At 31.7% G+C, this 20,158-nt stretch overlaps 3 protein-coding genes across 11 annotated transcripts in view; 2 read left to right on the top strand and 1 right to left on the bottom strand.

The window, feature by feature from the left end:
• Positions 1 to 27: 27 nt before the first annotated feature.
• On the bottom strand, positions 28 to 1,068 carry LOC115876564 (mitochondrial assembly of ribosomal large subunit protein 1). The gene is made up of 3 exons (XM_030892375.1): positions 737 to 1,068; positions 412 to 672; positions 28 to 277 (listed from the first exon to the last, which is right to left on the bottom strand). Exons 1-3 carry the CDS (start codon positions 999 to 1,001, stop codon positions 108 to 110), a joined length of 696 nt encoding a protein of 231 aa, XP_030748235.1. The 5' UTR covers positions 1,002 to 1,068; the 3' UTR covers positions 28 to 107.
• Positions 1,069 to 1,191: 123 nt separating this feature from the next.
• Positions 1,192 to 10,143, top strand: LOC115876393 (ribonuclease P protein subunit p30). Its single transcript, XM_030892163.1, has 6 exons — positions 1,192 to 1,521; positions 1,583 to 1,809; positions 1,867 to 1,935; positions 2,032 to 2,306; positions 4,113 to 4,192; positions 9,926 to 10,143. The coding sequence occupies exons 1-6, from the start codon at positions 1,422 to 1,424 to the stop codon at positions 10,096 to 10,098; spliced, it is 924 nt and encodes a 307-aa protein (XP_030748023.1). The 5' UTR covers positions 1,192 to 1,421; the 3' UTR covers positions 10,099 to 10,143.
• Positions 10,144 to 10,441: 298 nt separating this feature from the next.
• LOC115876391 (chromodomain-helicase-DNA-binding protein 8) overlaps positions 10,442 to 20,158 on the top strand; it is a 71,555-nt gene continuing 61,838 nt past the window's right edge. For all 9 annotated transcript variants that reach the window (XM_030892161.1, XM_030892160.1, XM_030892159.1 and 6 more), the window contains exons 1-2: positions 10,442 to 10,660; positions 19,562 to 20,098. In XM_030892161.1, coding sequence (XP_030748021.1) covers positions 19,614 to 20,098 — 485 coding nt within the window. In that variant the 5' untranslated portion in view covers positions 10,442 to 10,660; positions 19,562 to 19,613. The remainder of the gene's footprint in view (positions 10,661 to 19,561; positions 20,099 to 20,158) is intronic.

Here is a 20,158-nt window from a genome sequence, read left to right as displayed (position 1 = left end):
GGAGATTTAAATGTTTTCTTAATAACATTAAGAAGTAACTTCTTAGATATTTATTTACAATTATTTTTTATAATATACATATTAGTCTATTTATCCTAAACTTATTTTTATGAAGCAGGTTGAAATCCACCTAAATGTGTTGAATACTTCTCTAAAATTTCTGATACTGGTTCCTTTTTATTGTACTCGTCATCATATTTAGGCCCTACTGACCATAATAAGTCTAAATCATAGAGCTTTCTTGCTTTGTGTGAAAATATATGTAAAGCAATATTTCCTGAAATACAAAAAAATTGTATTATTTACTTATGTTTAAAAAAATGGAAAATTTATTTTATACACTTAACGTAAACAAACTTGTAATTTTTAATGTAAATCATAGATGTCAATTAAACTGATATTATAAAGTACCTAAGTCAATGGCAATCCAGTCTTTTGAATCTTCCCCTTCTAATCTTGGAAATATATCAGTAGAAAGTTTCTTATGCTTATAAACTCTTCGTACAAATTGAGCAATAGCTTGCATATGCCTAACCGATTTCCCAGATACAAGAACTATGTAATCAACATAATTTATTTCTTTTGGGACTGCAGCTACAAAAAGATCCTCAGCATTTTCCTTATGTAAAGTATCGACCAGATCTTCAATGTCATAAACCCCATAAATTCCTCCTAGAATTACCTATATATTCACTGAGTCTTAATAAAATGATCTGTTAAGTCTGTTAATATTTACGTTCTAGATTTAATCCGAGCAATTTCTCACTTTTATTGCCATTAGTTTCTTCTAAATCGCTCAAATACTTTTCTTTTTTCAAATCTAAAACGACTTCTGTTTCAGGGTCTTCATTGTCTTGGTACAAATCTATAGATTTTTCTTTATAATTACTTAAACTTCTAGAAAATTTACACTTAACGAAATTGTACACATCATAATTTCTTTTTTTAAATAATCTAACAAAACGTCCAGAGTTTTTTGGTATGTGTAAGACAGAAAACATGGCAAATTTAGTTTAATTTATTTTAAAGCAGCTTTAAACAAAATTATTTAAAAAAATATAAACATTGAATTAGCTTGGTTAATTTAAAAAATGTATGATCTAGGTATTTTGATATATGACATATGATATTGTATAACATATATAATATTTACACAGCCGGATAGTCCTAGTAGCTCAGGCCATACAACAAATCTTAAAAAAGAGGAAGAAATGCCGCCATACCTTTAAATTTTTTTTTGATATTATATTTTCTGTAATCCAAAGTTTTGTTAAATAATTAATTGATATCGTACATTTATACGAATAACTTAATTCTAGCGAAAACCACCTTTTTTGTTGTTTTACATATTGTACATTGTTTGTGTAATTTAAGTGTTATTTATACGAATTTCTCAATTGTGTTTTAGTCAGATATACAACATGCAAAATTTGAAAACTAAAGGATATTATGACCTAAATATACACAAAAGCTGCTTTGAAAATGAATTCAATGAAAGCTTTCTCAAGATTTTATATTCATGTAAGCAAGTCATTTTGAAAAGTATATTTTTAAATTGGAATTTTCATTTCAACATCTTTAGTTGGGTATCGTACAATTGCCATTAGTCAGACAATTGAAGACACTAATTTAGAACCAAAATCTAAGAAAAAGAAGAAAGGAGAATCCAGGGACCTGTTTGATGTTGTACCCGATCCCTTAGAAGTAGATGTTTTAAAGAAAACAGCTTCTCGTTTAGGACTCACAGATTTTACATTTTTAACTAGACTAACAATAAAAGTAACATTTCAAGAAAATTTGCATAGAATTGTAAGAGCATATTTTTAAATTAATATTTTTAATTTGTTTTATTATGTATGGTTTTAGTTAAAATCACCTAATTATAAGAAGTACGGCCTTGTTGGTTTCGTTCCAATGACCCATACAGCTTTTATGGTAATAAATTGACAGCATTATTGTACCTTATAATAGAATATATAAAATTATCCTACAAAGGTGTAATGTAATGAAAATACATATATTTTTTTTTAGTTTGTATGTAGCAATGTCGAAGCAGATATAATATCTTTTGATCCTGAAAATAAGATACCCATAAGATTAAGTAGGAAAGTTTATAGTAAACTAGTAGATAAGGGCTATCATTTTGAATTACTGTATGGTCCGGCTATAGAAGATTCAACCAAGAGGAGAAATTTAATACAAATGGCTCACCTTTTTCACACTTTTGGAAAATCAAGAAATATTATTATTTCGAGTGGTGCAGTACAACATAATTTAATAAGAAGTCCGTATGACATTATTAATTTGTATCCTTTTCAATCTTGTAAAAATTTACATAATACTACCAAATAGTTTGTCCTTTGAGAGAATGTATGATTTTGACAGGTGATATTCCAAACAATAACAGAAAAACAAAACAATGACTGACATAACTGTCTCTGTCGTACATTCTTTTGTTGGAAAGACTAGATCATATTCATGTAAGGGAATTATAAGCTTTTTTCGTTTTCCTGTTATTACTGATTCTGAACCGTCCTAGAACTGTGATGCGTATGCGCAGAAGGAAATATGAAGACATTATTTCATTTGTCAGCTAATGTCGAGCTAATGTCACCCCCGTGAATAATTTAGATTCTCATGTAAAATTTTATTTTCTTTATAACTCATAAACCAGTGGCATAAAAAACTTTTAGTACACAGGCCGGATTTAATACAATTTGATTGTTTAATGCCGGTGATTTAGAATTGATATTTAGGTGTTTATTTTAAATGTTATTTAATAAAAAAAATCTAAATATTACAGCCAGGGAATGCAATCCCGCACCAAAATGTCAATCCCGCAAACCCGCGGGATTAAAGCAATCAATCCTGCGGATCCGGAAAATTGCGGGACTGTAAACAATAGTCATACATTTGGTCCTAAATGGTACAAAAGGCATTGTACATTTTGCATAGGCCCATAATATATTGATATAGCGTGTATCTTAAACTAGCTGTACAGAAATTTGGACCGATGTATACAGAGTGTCCAAAAAATATATTTAATATTAAATAAACTTAAATTTTATTATACTTTAACTACTTATTTTGTAAATAAAAATATTATTCTGATGTTATATGAACAATGTTTTGGCATATGCAGAATGTACAAAGCTTTTTGTACCATTTTGGACCATACGTATGACTAAAAATGCATATTTTTCGATAAAACGTCGTATTTTCCTTTAAACAAAAAAAAAACCGATCAAATTGTTTTTTCTAATTTCAATACAGATTAGTACTTGGTAAAAATTTCGATTTTTTAAAAATTGTAAATTTGCGGTAAAAAAGATTCTTAACCAAATTTTCACACTCTTATAAAACACCCTGTATACGAGAATTCACTAAATATATTTTCGAAAACCACATAGCATCTTAATCACAATAGATGCATCTAAAACCTGGTCCAAACTGCATCCAAAAAACTTTTTTAGTTCAAGAGATATTCAACTTACCCTAAGTTGAATTTACCCTAAAATTTTACTTGTCCCGATAATTATGAAATTGTCCACAAGTACTAGTTAAACGCTTTTCTTCACTTCACATACGCCAGAAAGAAATCTAACAACTAACCTGTTTGTTTCAATTATTTTTAATGGCCAAGCCATAAGGGGAATCCCCCGGGTTCCGAGCGTCGACGCATCGGTCCGGAACGAAGCGGTTTGGTCTTGATTGAGATCGATTCGGTTACTCAATAGTAATGTGTCGATCCCGCACGGTAAATCCCGCAACTTTGATCCCGCGGAATCTCAGAGGGATCCCGCATTTGTAGGATTGCATTACATGGTCTCAATAACGGCACTAGCAAAAAACTAAAATACTTAAATATTATGACAAAACCCCGATTTCAATATTATTTTAATGCGATCGACATGACGGCGGCCGGCGTGAACTATATTTTGATAATTTCTGATTTCTGCCGTAGAGTGCGCTGCGGTCGGAATTTGTTGAAATCAACTGAAATGCATCAAGCCTATAGTAAACATACACGAATTTGAAATTATTAAAATATAACTTTATAATATTGACAGACAGACCTATGATATTCGAAATATTTTCCTATAGATTTTCAGGGGATTATTGTATGGCTTAAACGAATTGCAGTCAAGAAATGCTGTTCTTTTTTGTCCTAGAAATGTTATTGTTAACTCTGGTAGGTATTTTTTTTTACTTATTTTTTAAAAAAGAACTAATCTAGTCTGTCCAACCAGATAATATACAGGGTGTCCCAATATTCCATGGACATAGAACTACTACGTATTTCTGGAATCAAAATAAGTTCATTGGACACAATTTACCTCTATTCAAAAGTGTTTTGTTTAAATTTCGTAAAAAAATTATACGTTTTGAATAGACTGCGCAAAAACTCACTTTTTCTACTCCAAAACTCTTCATTTGTTATTAAATTCTGACATACACAATGATTTAAATCATGATTTAAATCAAGTGATTTTTTTTTATTTTAATCATGTGATTTAAATCAAAAAAATAATTGTATTGAAACTTTATAACAAATCGAAAAATAACTGTAAAAGTTATAAAAATGTGTCCTAGAAAATTATAAAAAATATTTCTATAACAGATATAACAGATAATAAATCGAAAAATAATTGTAAATGTTATAAAACTATATAAAAATATAATATATTCATCAATTTAAATGTTGGGCCGATTTTTGAAGTAATTTCGTGTGAATCCATTAGACCGTTAAACGCAAGGATTTATTTTAAAATTTATGTATAAGTGACAAAAATTCGCTGTTCGAGAACATATTATTCGCAGTCTAGTGCAGAACTATAGGTTCTTCTGATATAGAGACTATATCTTTATTACCGAGAATCTATTGTCAGAAAATATATTGTTTTATATTCTTTTTTGAAACGGTTGTATGTTTCCAAATTCCTACCGACATTTTTGATCTGCAGTAAGTACTTTACACTTTTTGACATTAGATAATACTAATTTCATTTTCGACTTAAGACTATTTCCGTACAATATGGTGTATTGTTTTATTAGGAGTAAAAATTATACTTTTTTTTGACGATGCTGTACCTTTGAAGGACCATCGTAAAGCTATTCCAATGTTATAGGGAGGCACCTAAATATATTTTTACTCCGAATAGAACACACTATTTTTTCAAAACATTACAAATAATTTTTTAATCAATTTCAGACATTGCAAATAATAGAAACAGTAATCGAGCAACAATTTGTACACTCGTTGAATTTGACTTAAATAATCTTCTGAAAAAAAATTTATAAATCTCGTTGAATTTGACACTTAATATCAGTTTAATAATATATTTTTGTACTTTTGTGCTTAGGCGTAACCTTTGAATAAGAAGACTATATAAGGAAGGAGCATAATGCTATCCATGTATTCATGCATGGTGGGCGGAAAAAGGACTCTAGGGTGGGGATCCTTGACAGTTCTGTTTGACGATTCATTTGACACATTTGAATTTGATTTGAAATTTTGTGGATTTGTCAGTCTTTACGCAGCTGATTTTATGTTATTTATTATTTATTCTACTATTGATAGTTGTATAAAGGTAGTAAATCTAGATAGAAATTGTGGCAGAACTTAAATTAACAGTGACACTATCGCGATTTATCGAAAAAGACTCTAAAATATTTGGTCGTGTAGCGTGTGGTAGATCTCGGCAAAAATCGAGTGAAATAATGGAACAACTTTTCGCTAGTAAGTGACTATATAATATACATACGTGTAGTAAACCGATCATTTATGAAATTCACTTAAATTAACTAATTATATATTTTTTCTCGCATTTTTGCTTTTATTCACTACTTGTCAGGGTGCATCCATACTATCTTAAAAACGGCGTATCGGCGTAACGGCGTAATGACCTTGAATGGATTTCCAGTAATTCTGTTGGCTGAAAAATTCATCTGTCAGAAATTTTATCTGTCAAATTCATCTGTCAAATATTTCAGCCAATAGAATTACTGGAAATCGATTCAAGGTCGTTACGCCGTTACGCCGATACGCCGTTTTTAGGATAGTGTGGCTGCACCCTCAAAGATTAGGTGTCAAAGAATTTAGATACGTCAATTTGACTTACCTGCTTCAGTAGCGTATATATAGATGTTTGTGTTAATACATAATTATTAAAACTTATCTATTTTTATTATAATAATATGTTTTTATAACAATTTATATAACTACCAACATTTATTCACAACGTAAAATAAAAAAAATTATTGAGTCTACCCCACGTCTACCCTACATCACAGTTTTACATTTTTAAATAAAATTAGAACGGCACTGACAAACCGGAATTTAAGCGGTGGGCCTAAGATTTTTGATATGCTCCTTCCTTAGTCTTCTTATTCAAAGGGCGTAATAGTGCTTTTCTTTTATGCCTAGGCGTCAATATAAAAAAATTAATATTTTTGAGAGGTTTGAAAAAAATCCTTTTGATCTGAAGCGAGCGACTTTTTTTGCGGACTATATTGGTGACCAATGTGGAAAAATGGCACGAGCCGTTACGTTATAGGTATCGGGCAGAGTTATAAACATTTAGCCATTAGGCATAAACTTTAAATGGAAATAAGTCCAAGTCATTTGGAAATCCGATTTAAATATTGTTTTGAATCAAAATCAAAAAAATCTGATTTAAATAAAACGTGGGACGTGCCTCTGTGCTCTTTAGGATAAGCCTCCACTGTATTTTTTATACAGGGTGGTCGGAAATGTATTCCGGAAACTTCGGCAGCATATTCTGCAGATAAAAATAATTAAAAAAGTTCGTATAAATGTACTAAAATGCCTAGTTTCGGAGCTACAGGGTGTAGAAGTTTCAGTTTTATTTCGATTTTTTTCAAATAATTTCTAAAATAACGTCAATATTTGGATGAAAATTGGTGTCTGAGAGTGATCTTGATGTTAATATGACTCCTATTTGTAGGAGGCGCCACCTACATGTGTTTTAATCATTTTGAAGAGCAGTAACTTTTCGTTCGTGCTTGTATAAAACTACTGAGATGATTTTTTACGTAAAAAATGTCTCTTGGAAAAAATTGCATTATTGACAAAAATAAACATATTGAGTAGATGTAGTGATGTTGGCAGCGAATATTTCCATTCGAATTTTGCAGGAAATTTCAGAAATTTCCGAAATATTCGGTCCCAAAATCGCGAATATTCGCAAAAATCCGAATTTTGCAAGAAATTTCTTTTCAAAATTCAAGACACTGAGCAAAAATTTAACGAAAGTGTATCAAGTATGCCGATTCTTAAGTCAGAAGAAAAAGAATGCTTGTCCGCCTGACAAAATAAAAAACCTCTGGCTCTTGAACCAATGCATTTTGCCGCGATTCTCTTGGATCCCTGTTTCCTGGGAGAGCACCTTAACAATGAAGAACACATAGCCGCTATGGAATTTATCAACAATATCAACAACAATCATCCTCAGTTTGTCAATAATACGCCATTTTTACAGATGTAACAAATCATTGCGCCAAATCGGGTTTATGGGCTCTCGACTACGTTTGGATGTCAGTTAAAAATGTAGACTGTCTAAGTTGGTGGCAAGCAATGTGTAAAAATACTCAGTTGAAATATAAATGCCGGTAAAATAATGTTCGTAGCTCATAACAATAAATTATTACTACAAAAACAAAAAGTGGATATGGAGCAGATGATATTCAACAACATGAAATTCCTCCAGAACCACTAGAACTCGTGGAGGTAGAGGTCCATCCTTCAGAATCAGAACCAGATGATACATCAAATATATCTGATTTGGAAATAGAAACTGACGAAGACAGTACTACAGTTCATCTGCTGGATCTGTGTCTACGAAAGGAATGCGGACAAAAAACATTTAAATAAACAGCAATATATTTTATACGTCGACTTGACGAGTACGTCACCGCAAATCGCTCCGCCCACTCATTTTATTGGCTGCTTGCAAATTTGTCGAATTTTTATTGATGGGACGCGTCGTCTAATTTTTTACGAAAAACATCGAGAGAATATCGTTTCCCCTTTCACGGATACCCCGTAGCTACAGAACGGACAGACGTACTGTACTACTACTATAATACCCTATGAAGATGGAACCAGCTTGGCGCCTAATATTCCGGAATAGAATAATTCACTTATTTGTGTTTTACGTTTTTTAAATTTATATTTCGTGCTTTTTTGTTTTTTTTAAATTCATAGTCATCGTTCGTGGTTTATGCACAAAATTAAAAATTTTAAAAAGTCGTATTGTATTCAATTATTGTTTTTGGTCACTTCATGTTTCACCGGAAATGACTACAACTTTTGATTTTTAAATGGTAACCTCGGTATTGTTTTATTTTATTCGATAGAAAATGACACTCTGTATCGAATGACATATCGTATGTCAACTTTTGACGTATTCGCTCGAAAACAAATTGGATTTTAAATTTCAATCTATGGTGCCATTGCTTAAAAACACTAATTTTTAGTCAAGAAGCCTGGGAAAAATAGATTTGATCGTCTAATGTTTTTAGTGTCCTGTCCTGATCGGTTAAAAGATGCTCAAATCGTAATTTTAATCATATCTCAATTTTTTCAAATGGAACGAGGGTGACTCATTAGCATATTTCGAAAAAGCATTTTTTTAGGAATAATTTGATACCACACGCTTGGTATTTCGAGTCAACAGTTGACATGTTATATGTCATTCTATTCAGAGTGTCATTTTCTTAAAAAATTTAAAAAGTCGTAACTCCAAAATTACAGTAGCTAGCGAAACGCTGTTTTCAATTTAAGATTAGGAATTGTAGACAGACAGAATTTGTAATAACATCAAAATCAGTCAAAGTCGCAGTTTTTGAGATAAAAAAAAAATGGCGCCGGAGGCACGTAAGTATAGCCGCCCATACTAAAATATATTAATATCTATTAGAAAATTTATTCTGGATCATTTTAAGCTTAATGTTTTCTATTAGTTGTCAAATTTTCATATGTTGTCATTTTTTCATTTACCTGTTGGTTGTCAATCTATATATTTTTGTTGCAATGAGCATGGGTGATTAAACCTGTATTTATTTTAATTTTTTGACGTGTAAGAGCATTATTTGTATTATTACCAATAAATATCTATCTATCTATCTATCTTGTATGGGCAAAAAATTGTCGATAAAACAGTTTCTGTTGAACTTTTGGCACAAAAACATTTCAAATTTATGGTTTCAGTCTAATAACTATTTAGTCAACATGTTTAATTTATGTCAATGATGACAGGTATTGATAATTTCGGTTCCAAAAATCTCGAGAACCATTACTCGTAGCGAAAACCAAGAGACGTGAAAAACGTCGTAAATCTATATTTTTTACTCAGTAGTTTTATACAGGTACTGACAAACCATCAGTTAACTACAACCAGTTAAAATATATGTACGTGGCGCCCTCTACAAGTAGGAGTCATATTGACATCAAAATCAAATTTCTCATGTCAAAAAACTCCCAGACACCAATTTTCATCCAAATATGGACGACTTCAGAAATTATTTGGAAAAAATCGAAATAAAAATGAAACTTCTACACCCTGTATCTCCGAAACTAAGAATTTTAGGACGTATATACATTTATACGAACTTTTTTACTTATTTTTATCTTCAGAAGTTTCCGGAATACAGTTCGGACCACCCTGTATAGGGAATGTCATCGATCGTCATTTTCAAGCCAACTTGACGCCGTTTTTTTTTCGATCACGCGTTACTTTTTTTAATGTCTCTTTTTAATGATACCTTTATTAGAATATTTTATATCTTGTTCTTCATTTTTCCAATAGCTCAAAAAAAATCCTGGTCAAATGTAAAACTGTAAAAACATACAAAAACAAATACAAATTTATTTTAATAACAATAATAATTTTGTTTAATAAAGTTGGACGCAGACATGGTAAGGCTGTTATGCTAATTGAAAATGTTGTATCTGAAGAATCAGCAGAAGAAATATTGAACATCGACGACAGTGACGATGCGGATATGGAAGTTGATGAACCTGCGGCAAAGAAATCAAAATCTGTTACAGAAAATTCTGATAAAAATATAAGTTGAAATGTATTCTTTTTTTTTTGTTTATTCCTCAATATATGCGTTAATCTAATAAATTGTTTTAATAAAAATTACTCTATATACCTACTTAAACTATTTTTAATTTTATAAGGTAGATAAATATAATTTAGAAGACTTTTTTATAATTTGACTTTCTTTGGTCATTAATATTCACGTTTATTTGTATTTTTATTGTGAATATTAAATATTATACCTAATAATTTAATCGGAGGAGACCTGAATATTAATTTTAAATTAGGAATTGTCACAGGCGCAGGAGCAGGTAATTTCAAACAGGCCGGGCGAATAGTAGGTGGCGCCACTATACATCACAAGCCTTCGAAAATGGCAAGATGGAGTCAACATTTCTAGTGCAGTTTGTACACAAAATTTTATTAAACGAATTCATGTAAATAATCGCTAGTATATTATAACAATAAGTAAAAATCTACTGAAACAGATGTGATGTTCGTATTGAGATAGTTTAGAAGAGTGCATAGTGTCGAAAAGTGCAGAAAATCGTATATCGAATTCAGACCTCGTACACAGATCGGATGTGCTCATGGTAAGTAGCCTATCATTTGTTTTGCTGGGGATTGTGTGAAAATGCTCGGGTGAATCCAGCTCGCGTTTATCTTTATTTGCGAATATCGCGTTTTGATAATGATATAGAACGTTTTTCTTTCCTTTTCCTAATTTTTCAATTTTCATAGCGTCATTGGTTTGTGAGAAGTCAACATTTCGATAAAAGATATCATCTGATTGGTTGTATTTCGACAACTAAATACCGAATCGTATTATTCTAACCAATTAAATTGTTTCTCCCAGCTCATTACTAGTTTTGCCGTAATTACTGGGTGCCTTTATAGAAACGAAATTATCAATAAAGTTAAAAAGCGAGGCGGGTTCTTTCATCCAGTTCCAGTTTATTCCCATAAATACTATAAATCGTAAAATTTGACCTCCGATGTGATTGCAATGTCGCTAATTTTGATTTTAAACCGCGGCACAAGCGCTGGACATTACGAATGGCGGTCGTCGTATAAGTTCATTGTTCTCTATGCCGGTTTCAATTATTGATAAGGAGTCTTTCTAGCATTTTTATCGTTCGGTGGATTCACGATTACGATTAATCCGCCATGGGACAAGATCTTCGTCGATGAAATATTCGTAATGTTAGAAAAGGTATTACGAAATTCCATTTTCTTGTCGTCCATACCCGTAAATACGGATAAGTAAATTCTTCAATACCTGAATAATTGCTTTAATTTTATCTTTTATGCGCGTTACCTGCAAAGATGTTTTATTTTTCAGTGAACAGGTAGGTATAAAGCTATGCAAAGCGATTATATTTTCGTATTTCCAAAAGCCTGGACAATTTGACCAGATGATTATTTAGGTACTTCAAATTTAGATTATTTTTAGGTCGCTTTATTGATTTTAATTGCAAATTAGCTCTATTACCTTAACGTTATTTTACAACAAATCGTACATACTTATATAGATAAATATTAATGTGTTTTTTTTTAAACTGGCCAATGTAATTTAATTATTTTTTTTTATAATGGAACTATTACATGTAATTTAACTTTAACAATTCACATGTAAAATTACTGTAAGTTTATAGTGTATTTATGTAAATATTATTAGGAACAATTTAAATTGGTACGGTACATTTGTTAATTTGAATATTATAATGGGTAAGATATTTATGGAAATCTAGAATTTTTAAAAAATGGTACTCTAATGTTTGGATATATGGTTTTTGTTGCAGTGGAAATGTAATAAGTGATATGGTTTGGCCCTAGGGTGAAAAGCTGTACAGCTAATGGTAATTTAAACACATAAGCGTATAGCTTTTCCCCTTTGGTTCTAACATTTTCGACGAAAAGAGTGGTTTTCATTCTTTATTTGTTTTATTTCACAGGTTTGTATGATTGACATTGCAGACACTTTAAGGAAAACTACCTACCGTTAATTTTAAATAAATATCTGTTGCTGATATTTTGTATATTTATTATTAATTAATATTTTATGAAAAATGCAAGATTATGTTCATTATTTATTTAGTTTAAACCGAAACATTTCGTAATATTGGTCTATGGACACTTACAATATTTAGTTTTTAAGGAGCCATGGTTCTCAGAGCTGTAGTTCTAGTAGGTCTATACCGGGTGCGTCTCAAAAGTAGCTCACACTATAATTTTTTTATTTTTTGAGATTAAAAAAAACAGATTTGGTATGTTAGTATACGACATAAATTAGAATCGATTGACGTATTCAGTTGTTTTTGGTCATTTCCTGTTTCACCGGAAATGGCTACAGATTTTGATTTTTAAATGGTACCCTCGGTATTTTTTTACTTTATTCGATAGAAAATGACACTCTCAATAGAATGACATATTCGCATATGGTTTATTTAATATTGTAACGTGCGGTTCATAACAATTTGACTCGAAATACCAAGTGTGTGATGCCAAATTATTTGTAAAAAAATGCTTTTTCCAAATATGCTAATGAGCCACCCTCGTTCCATTTGAAAAAAATGAGATATGATTAAAAATACGATTTGGGCATCATTTAACCAGGCCAGGACAAGACACTAAAAACATTAGACGATCAAATCTATTTTTCCAAGGCTCCTTGGAATTTTGGAATTGAAATTTAAAAGACGATTTTTTTGAGCGAAAATGTCAAAAGTTGATGATATGTCATGCTATTCAGAATCATTTTCTATCGAATAAAGTAAAAAAATAGTGAGGGTGCCATTTAAAAATCAAAATTTGTAGTCATTTCCGGTGAAACAGGAAGTGACCGAAATGAATTGAATACATCAATCAATCCTAATTTATGTCATATACTAACATACAAAATCTATAAAATAAAAAAAATAAAAAAGTTATAGGGGTGAGCCACTTTTGAGACGCACCCGGTATAATTTTTTATGTTTAAAAATTTGTATTATCCTGTTGTAATAGACTGTATTCTGTTCTAAAAACCAGGTTAAGCAGGTTGGTTAAACTACAACTACAATGAATAAGAATAGATTCTTAACAAATATTGGTCACATACGGAATTGGTTGGTGCAAATATCAGTTATTCTAGATTTATTATAAATTATTAAGTTATTTTTAATGGTGAGTATATATTTATATGCATCTGTAAAATGTCATCCGTCGTTCCGTCACTACAATCATATAGTATAGTCTGTGAAATGAATAACTTTGAATTTGACAGTTCCCGCGGGCTTTTTTAGTGTTTATTTTATTAGGTTAGCAACTTGCAGCCATGCTGACGCAATGCCGTCTCTAATAGAACAGCCTCTGAGCGGGATTTATGACGTCACGCTAGTTAGATACTACGGATTAATAAATATGTTGTAGAATACATGGAAAGCATAACTATTCTTCGTATTTTTGGTTTGTATTTTACGTTGTGAATAAATGTTGGTAGTTATTAAAATTGTTATAAAAATATATGATTCTAATAAAAATAGATAAGTTATAATAAGTATTTATTAACACAAACATCCGATACGCTACTGAAGCAGGTAAGTCAAATTAACGTATCTAAATTCTTTGACATCTAATCTTTGACAAGTAATAAATAAAAGCTAAAATGCAAGAAAAATATATAATTTAGTTAATTTAAGTGAATTTCATAAATGATCGATTTACTACACGTATGTATATTATATAGTTACTTACTAGCGAAAAGTTGTTCCATTATTTCACTCAATTTTTGCCGAGATCTACCGCACGCTACACAACCAACTATTTTAGAGTCTTTTTCGATAAATCGCGATAGTGTTAATTTAAGTTCTGCCACAATTTCCATCTAGATTTACTACCTTTATACAACTATCAGTAGTAGAATAAATAATAAATAACATAAAATAAGCTCCATAAAGACTGACAAATCCACAAAGTTTCAAATCAAATTCAAATGTGTCAAATGAATCGTCAAACAGAACTGTCAAGGATCCCCACCCTAGAGAGCTTTTATGGTGCCTTTTCCGCCCACCATGCATGAATACATGGATAGTATTATGCTCCTTCCTTAGTCTTTTTATTCAAAGGTATGAGCTGTAATTTTTAAAATAAACCAATAAAATTGTGTAAAATCAACGACAGACGACACTTTAACCATGCAATAAACGGAAACCCACACTTATTTTACCCAGAAAATCATAACTTAGAAAAAAAACGGAATACAACGTTCCAAACAGTAGGGTTTTCGGAACAGGAGCTGTTTTTCGGAACCGGGAATTTCGGTACCGCGCCTCTTAGGAACCGAGATTTCCCGTTTTTGTCGGTATTGGGTAATTTTTGTTCAGTGGTGGCGCAGTTCATCAATCAGAAAGCAAGGGATGGTTTCCCAAAGTAAAATGGATAAAAAATGAGATTTTTAATGAAAATAATATCAAATTATTAAGTAATCAGTCATGAAGAAATTAATATGAACACAAGTAACGAAAAAAGTTTAGGTAACTTAAATTCCACATCAAACAACATAAACCAACTGACTGAATTTGAGACAAAAGCCCCAAATGATTGAATTAAAAATGCAAATATCTATTAAAACATAACATAATAAATATTATAGGAACTTTAAAAGAGAAAAGAAGCAAGGACAATAAGAACAATAATTACTTATTGAGAAGAGTTTGATTTCGACCGTTAGAAAGTATCAAAGAACTTTCTCACGTAACAAAAATATTTTAAAACCTCGGTAACAATAATTAAAAAAGTAATTTTTTAATTATTGTTACCGAGGCCCGGTTCTGTGATGGCCAAAAAGATCTGAACCCTTTCTAACTGGTAGTATTAATTAGAGTTTCCAGAACCAAACTAAAATATTTTCGTTCAACGATTGTGGAGTTCGTCAATTAGCTAGCAAGGGATGGTTCTCAAAAGAAATATATGAAAATAATATCAAATTATTAAGTCATGAGAAAGTAAACATGAACACAAGTGAAAAAAAAAAGAAAACGCATAGGTAGCTTAAAAATGACATCAAACATCAACCAACTTAACTAAATTAGAAAAAAACCTTCAACATTTTCAATTTTAGATGCAAATGTCTATAAAAACGTAATACAAAAAATATATCTAATCAATATTATACTAAATAATAAAAGAACATATTTAAACTTCAATATTTGCTAATAAACATTATAGAAACTTCAAAATAATTTCAGAAGAAAGAACAGTAAGAGATAGCATCGCTACTTATTTAGTAAGAGTTTCATTTCGACCGCTAGAAAGTATGAAAAGTCTTTCGCACGTAACAAAAATATGTTTTGAATTATTATCGAGTTCCGAAAGAACCGGGAATTAATAATTTCGAGTCCCGGTTCTTTGATGTCTGAAAAGAACTGGGAATTCGAAATTTATTTTAATTAATAATAAAATTTTAATGTATAATAAATCAGCAAAATAAAAACACTAAATCACCACAATACACCAAAACACTTTTACTTTTACACTGGACGCACATTTCGCTAACCATGTTAGCATCATCAGCAGATGATTATAAACTGAGTTGATTATAAACTGATGACACAGATGATTATAAACTGAGTTTATAATCATCTGCTGATGATGCTAACATGGTTAGCGAAACGTGCGTCCAGTGTAAAAGTGTTTTGGTGTATTGTGGTGATTTAGTGTTTTTATTTTGCTGTGTAACACCAAAGGTTCCAACCCTCAACTGTAATTTATAATAAATATTCAGTCAAATTATTGTTCATATTTATTTTTCTTGACCTCGTAAAGGTATGCGGTATTTGAGTTGGAGAAAATTTTAAGAACTCAGAAACCGCTATTCCTTTTATTAATATACAAATATAGAATTGAAACAGTGATTTTCTTAATTTTGCTTGATTAATATAAAATAAAATGCACCCAAATATGCCTCTGGAATAAACAAGCAAAATATAATGACACAAAAAACCCTGGCTGCCAAGTATGGCTGCGAACTAGTATTCAACCTGTCAAATGGGCTCCTGGATTAGAATCTATAATCCCGGGATTTGATCACTGATTGACTATCACAATGAGAAATATAATCTAAAGAAATACTTAATAAAAATGCAGGTATGTAAATATATCAAAAAGAAAATGAGAAAAGAGCTTTATTAAAATAGACAAAACGAAGTAACATTCATATTTTTAGTAAGTAAAAAATTCAATTCTTGTTGCAAAACAAAATAAAATATAGCAAACACGGAAATATAATTTTTAAGAAAGTATATATTATATTTTTAATTTGAAAGATTAAAGTGTATAAAGTCGAATTATTTTAGATTGGGCATTTAGATTTTTCGAGATTTTCGGTATCCCAGAATTTCGGGGATAAACATACACCGGGATCCCGGGTTTTCGGAATCCCGGTTTGAAAGCCCTAGGCTTGACAATTACTTAAAAAATCTTAATAAGTGAAAGATATGTATCTCTTATTTCCAAAAATTCCATTAGTAATTTATTTTCTCGAATCATTATTTTTTTATCTATGCTATCACTTGTAATTTAGGATAATTTATTTAAAATGTGACATCAACAATAAAATATTCTCAATATAAAAAATGTTTAATCGTCACAGTACAGATAAGAAATTAAATGTTGTATTACTTATATTAGATGGTAGATAACGTTTCGAAGTAGATTGAAGTTAACATTGCTCATTAGATTTCTTATAGCGGTTTTACTTCTGGTAATTGTCAAATTAGTTTTTATCCATTATTGCTTTGGTTTGGTTTTGGAAGCATCAATATAAAACGTCATGGTATTTACCTTTTACCGTATAATTTACCTTTTGTGCAAACGTTTCTCTCTTACAATCGTTGTTATTGCTCAATACTCCCGTGAGGTGTTTCTCAAAGTTGCACATTCTTGGTATGTCATCCACTGGGAGTTGGAGGAGTGGAATTTTCCTTTTGAGGGTGTCCTTATTTTGTACAATTTATTTTGCAGTGTAAAATATCAATTTGGCGTTTCAATAAAATTTAATAAGGTTGGGTTAATGGAAAGAATTGGAAAGATTCGCAATCCAATGGACAAATTCATGACAAGGCCGTGTGGAACTGAAAGCCACAGTGTTGCCATATTAAAATGTGTAATATCTGTAATACGTTTGAGGAAAATATTTTTAGATGAAAAATACGCGTTTATGTATTGGAAATTTATTCGTGTTAAACATGGAATAAACATCAAAAATAAAAATTATTTTACAGGTACTGAATATTTCGTATGATACATATGAAATAACAGCGATATTCATTTCCAAGTCAACTCTGGCGCGGTTCTTTGTTTAATCATATAATATTAGGTATATTAAATTGATTAATGATAGAAAATCCGTATTATTAACGCAGTGTACCCAAAATATGTAAACCTTACCACCCCCTTCCTATTCCGCATTACGTTATACTACCTTAATATACACATATACAGGGTGACGCACCTCATTCGCCTCGGTTGGTTATACTAATACGGAAAGACGTAGAAACAAAATATTTTATGGGTATATGTGGAAAGGCAATGTACATAATTTAAAATTATTTTGAAATGTACAGGGTATGTCAGAACTAAGAGCCCAAACGCACTGACGCACAGTGGGGTATTTGACACTGATAGTTGATCGAAATTTTTTTATGTAGACCTTATATAAATTATTGCTATTTTCAATTAAAGAGGAAATAATATGAACAAAATAAAGGATAATTCGTCGATTCTAAAAAAAGAAAGAAAAATCACTGTTCCAGTGTTTCCACGGTCAGTGCCAGTAGTAATATCGCAACTACTACTACTAATGCTACGACTGATCCGCGAGCAATGCCCATACCACTAATGTCGCTACTAATGCCAAATTGTGCTATACTGCTAATGGCACTAATGCGATCGCTTTGTACACAACAATGCCATCGCGGTTTACACCTCGCATTAGTATATCACTGATTGGCAAATTAGAGGAAACCAAGAATGTTTTTCTCATTTTATCAGCAAAATCGCAAAAAGTCGCAGTATTTTATTTTACTGTATGAAAGCCCAATGTTTACTAAGTAACACGTATATAGACAATATGCTGAATTCTTCGAAATGCGCAACTAAATCTCTAAGTATAATAAAAATGTCACAAATTTAATCAAATTTTCTGAACGCCTAACTTTTAGTTGCAAAAAAAAAATCGTTAGTATAGAGAATATCAAAATAAATAATACGTTTTTGTAGAATACATACCTGCAGCTTGCTGAGCCATTTTCAATCAAAAGAATAATATAAACGTAAAAAGAGCACAAGAACAACAACAATTTATTTTTATTTACCAAACTAAACACACCCATAGCAACGCCATTCATGGCAGAGCTGATTTAACTTATCATTTATCTTTTTTTGGGAAATCTTAAACACATTTGATTTTTCGAATTTCGATCACCTTTTTCATGCTAATACCCCACCGTGTGACGCGACGGTCAGGTCGCAACGACCAGCCAACGGCCATGTATTATTTGATTTAATGGTATTACGTGTGGCAGAAACCAAACTGCGACCGCTTGGACGTGGACGTTAGTGCGCGTTGTATAATTTGATTGGTGGTCGTTGGCTGGCCGCTGCGGCCTGACCGTCACTGCGTTTGGGTTCTTAAGATCCAAACCCAAGTTATATTTTTTCTTATGGAACACCCGGTATTTTATTTCGTATTTGGATCCTTGGACACAAAGTAAGGCATTTGTTATAACTGTTAAATATTTTTACAAGCTTTGGTTTTTGAGATATTTAATCATGTCGTCATGGCAAGTTTCTAGTGATAGTTAGTAGCTATTTTCTGAAAAACGAAATTAGTTTATGGACTTTATTTAAATTTATAGCAGTGTATTTTTATTTAATTTACCTACAATAGTTTAATAAATAGTATTTATTAAATATTTATTTATTATTCTATCGAGAAAAACGAAGAAGTATTTAAGTGATTTATTTTATGATGACTTGTAGATATATGGATTTTCTATAAAAGAGCCAATTGCCGCAAATTAATTTTCTTCACTCCCAACGACAGGTTTCTGCTTAGTAGGTTTTTTACAAACCACACTACCAGCTCTTTGAAATAAGACTAATAACGAATAATAGGTAGTTTTTCAAAGGAACGCTTATCAGGAAGACTCCTATTTGGATATCTTTGAGCATAAGCTTTTGAGGACAAGAAGCAATTTTCCTCACAAATAAAATCACTAGTAACATATCCATTCGTTTCGCCAGCAGATATTGCTTTATTTTTCTTCATAAAATAATTTCTCTATATTCACAAGGTCAATAACATATTGATACATTGCGTGAGAAAGAACAAATGAAAATTTAACAATAAGATTCTAGTTTTTAATAGACTATAAAATTTTAGACCTACCCCCACAATTTATTTGATATACATATATCATTTTATTGAAAGAAAGTTATTTTGATGATTTCAGCCATGCTTGTATGAAATGAGCAGTAAAGAAGCGATATGTGCCGCATAAAGCGATGGAGTCATACGACTTGTTCGGGGAAGATGGCAGTGGAATGTTGGAAGGCTTACCCGAACTGGGTTCCGTACACCTCGACCCGGCGGTGACTGGCGATAGAAATGCCCCTTCAGCTTACACGCAGCCAGTTTACTCGCAAGAGAACCCTCTTCAAAAATTGGCGACATTCGGCACAAGCAGCAGCACATTCTCCCACATGGATCCAAATACTCAACAGAATCTGTATGCACAAGGGTACGGCGCTGGCGGTGACGGGCGACCGCCTATGGGACCCCCCGGCGGCGGCTACAGCCACACTAGGCAGGTGCCTCGACCCCCCGCAGGCGCTCCAGCCGCCAGCCAGTACCCTTACCAGGCGGCAGCCGACAGTATGTACTCCATGCCGGACGTGCAAGTAGGGGCCATGGGCGACACGAGCGCAATGCAGCCTGGTTGGGGTCAGCACGCGGCAGCTGCGGCCGCGGGATATCCTGGAATGCATCGGTAGGTTGCATTACCTGTCACATCTATTTATCAACCATAATCATTACAAACGGAATTCGC

Source organism: Sitophilus oryzae, unplaced genomic scaffold, assembly GCF_002938485.1.
Source record: "Sitophilus oryzae breed Bouriz unplaced genomic scaffold, Soryzae_2.0 scaffold_1436_pilon_pilon, whole genome shotgun sequence".
NCBI lineage: Eukaryota > Metazoa > Arthropoda > Insecta > Coleoptera > Curculionidae > Sitophilus > Sitophilus oryzae.
This window is presented reverse-complemented; position numbering and strand designations above follow the sequence as displayed.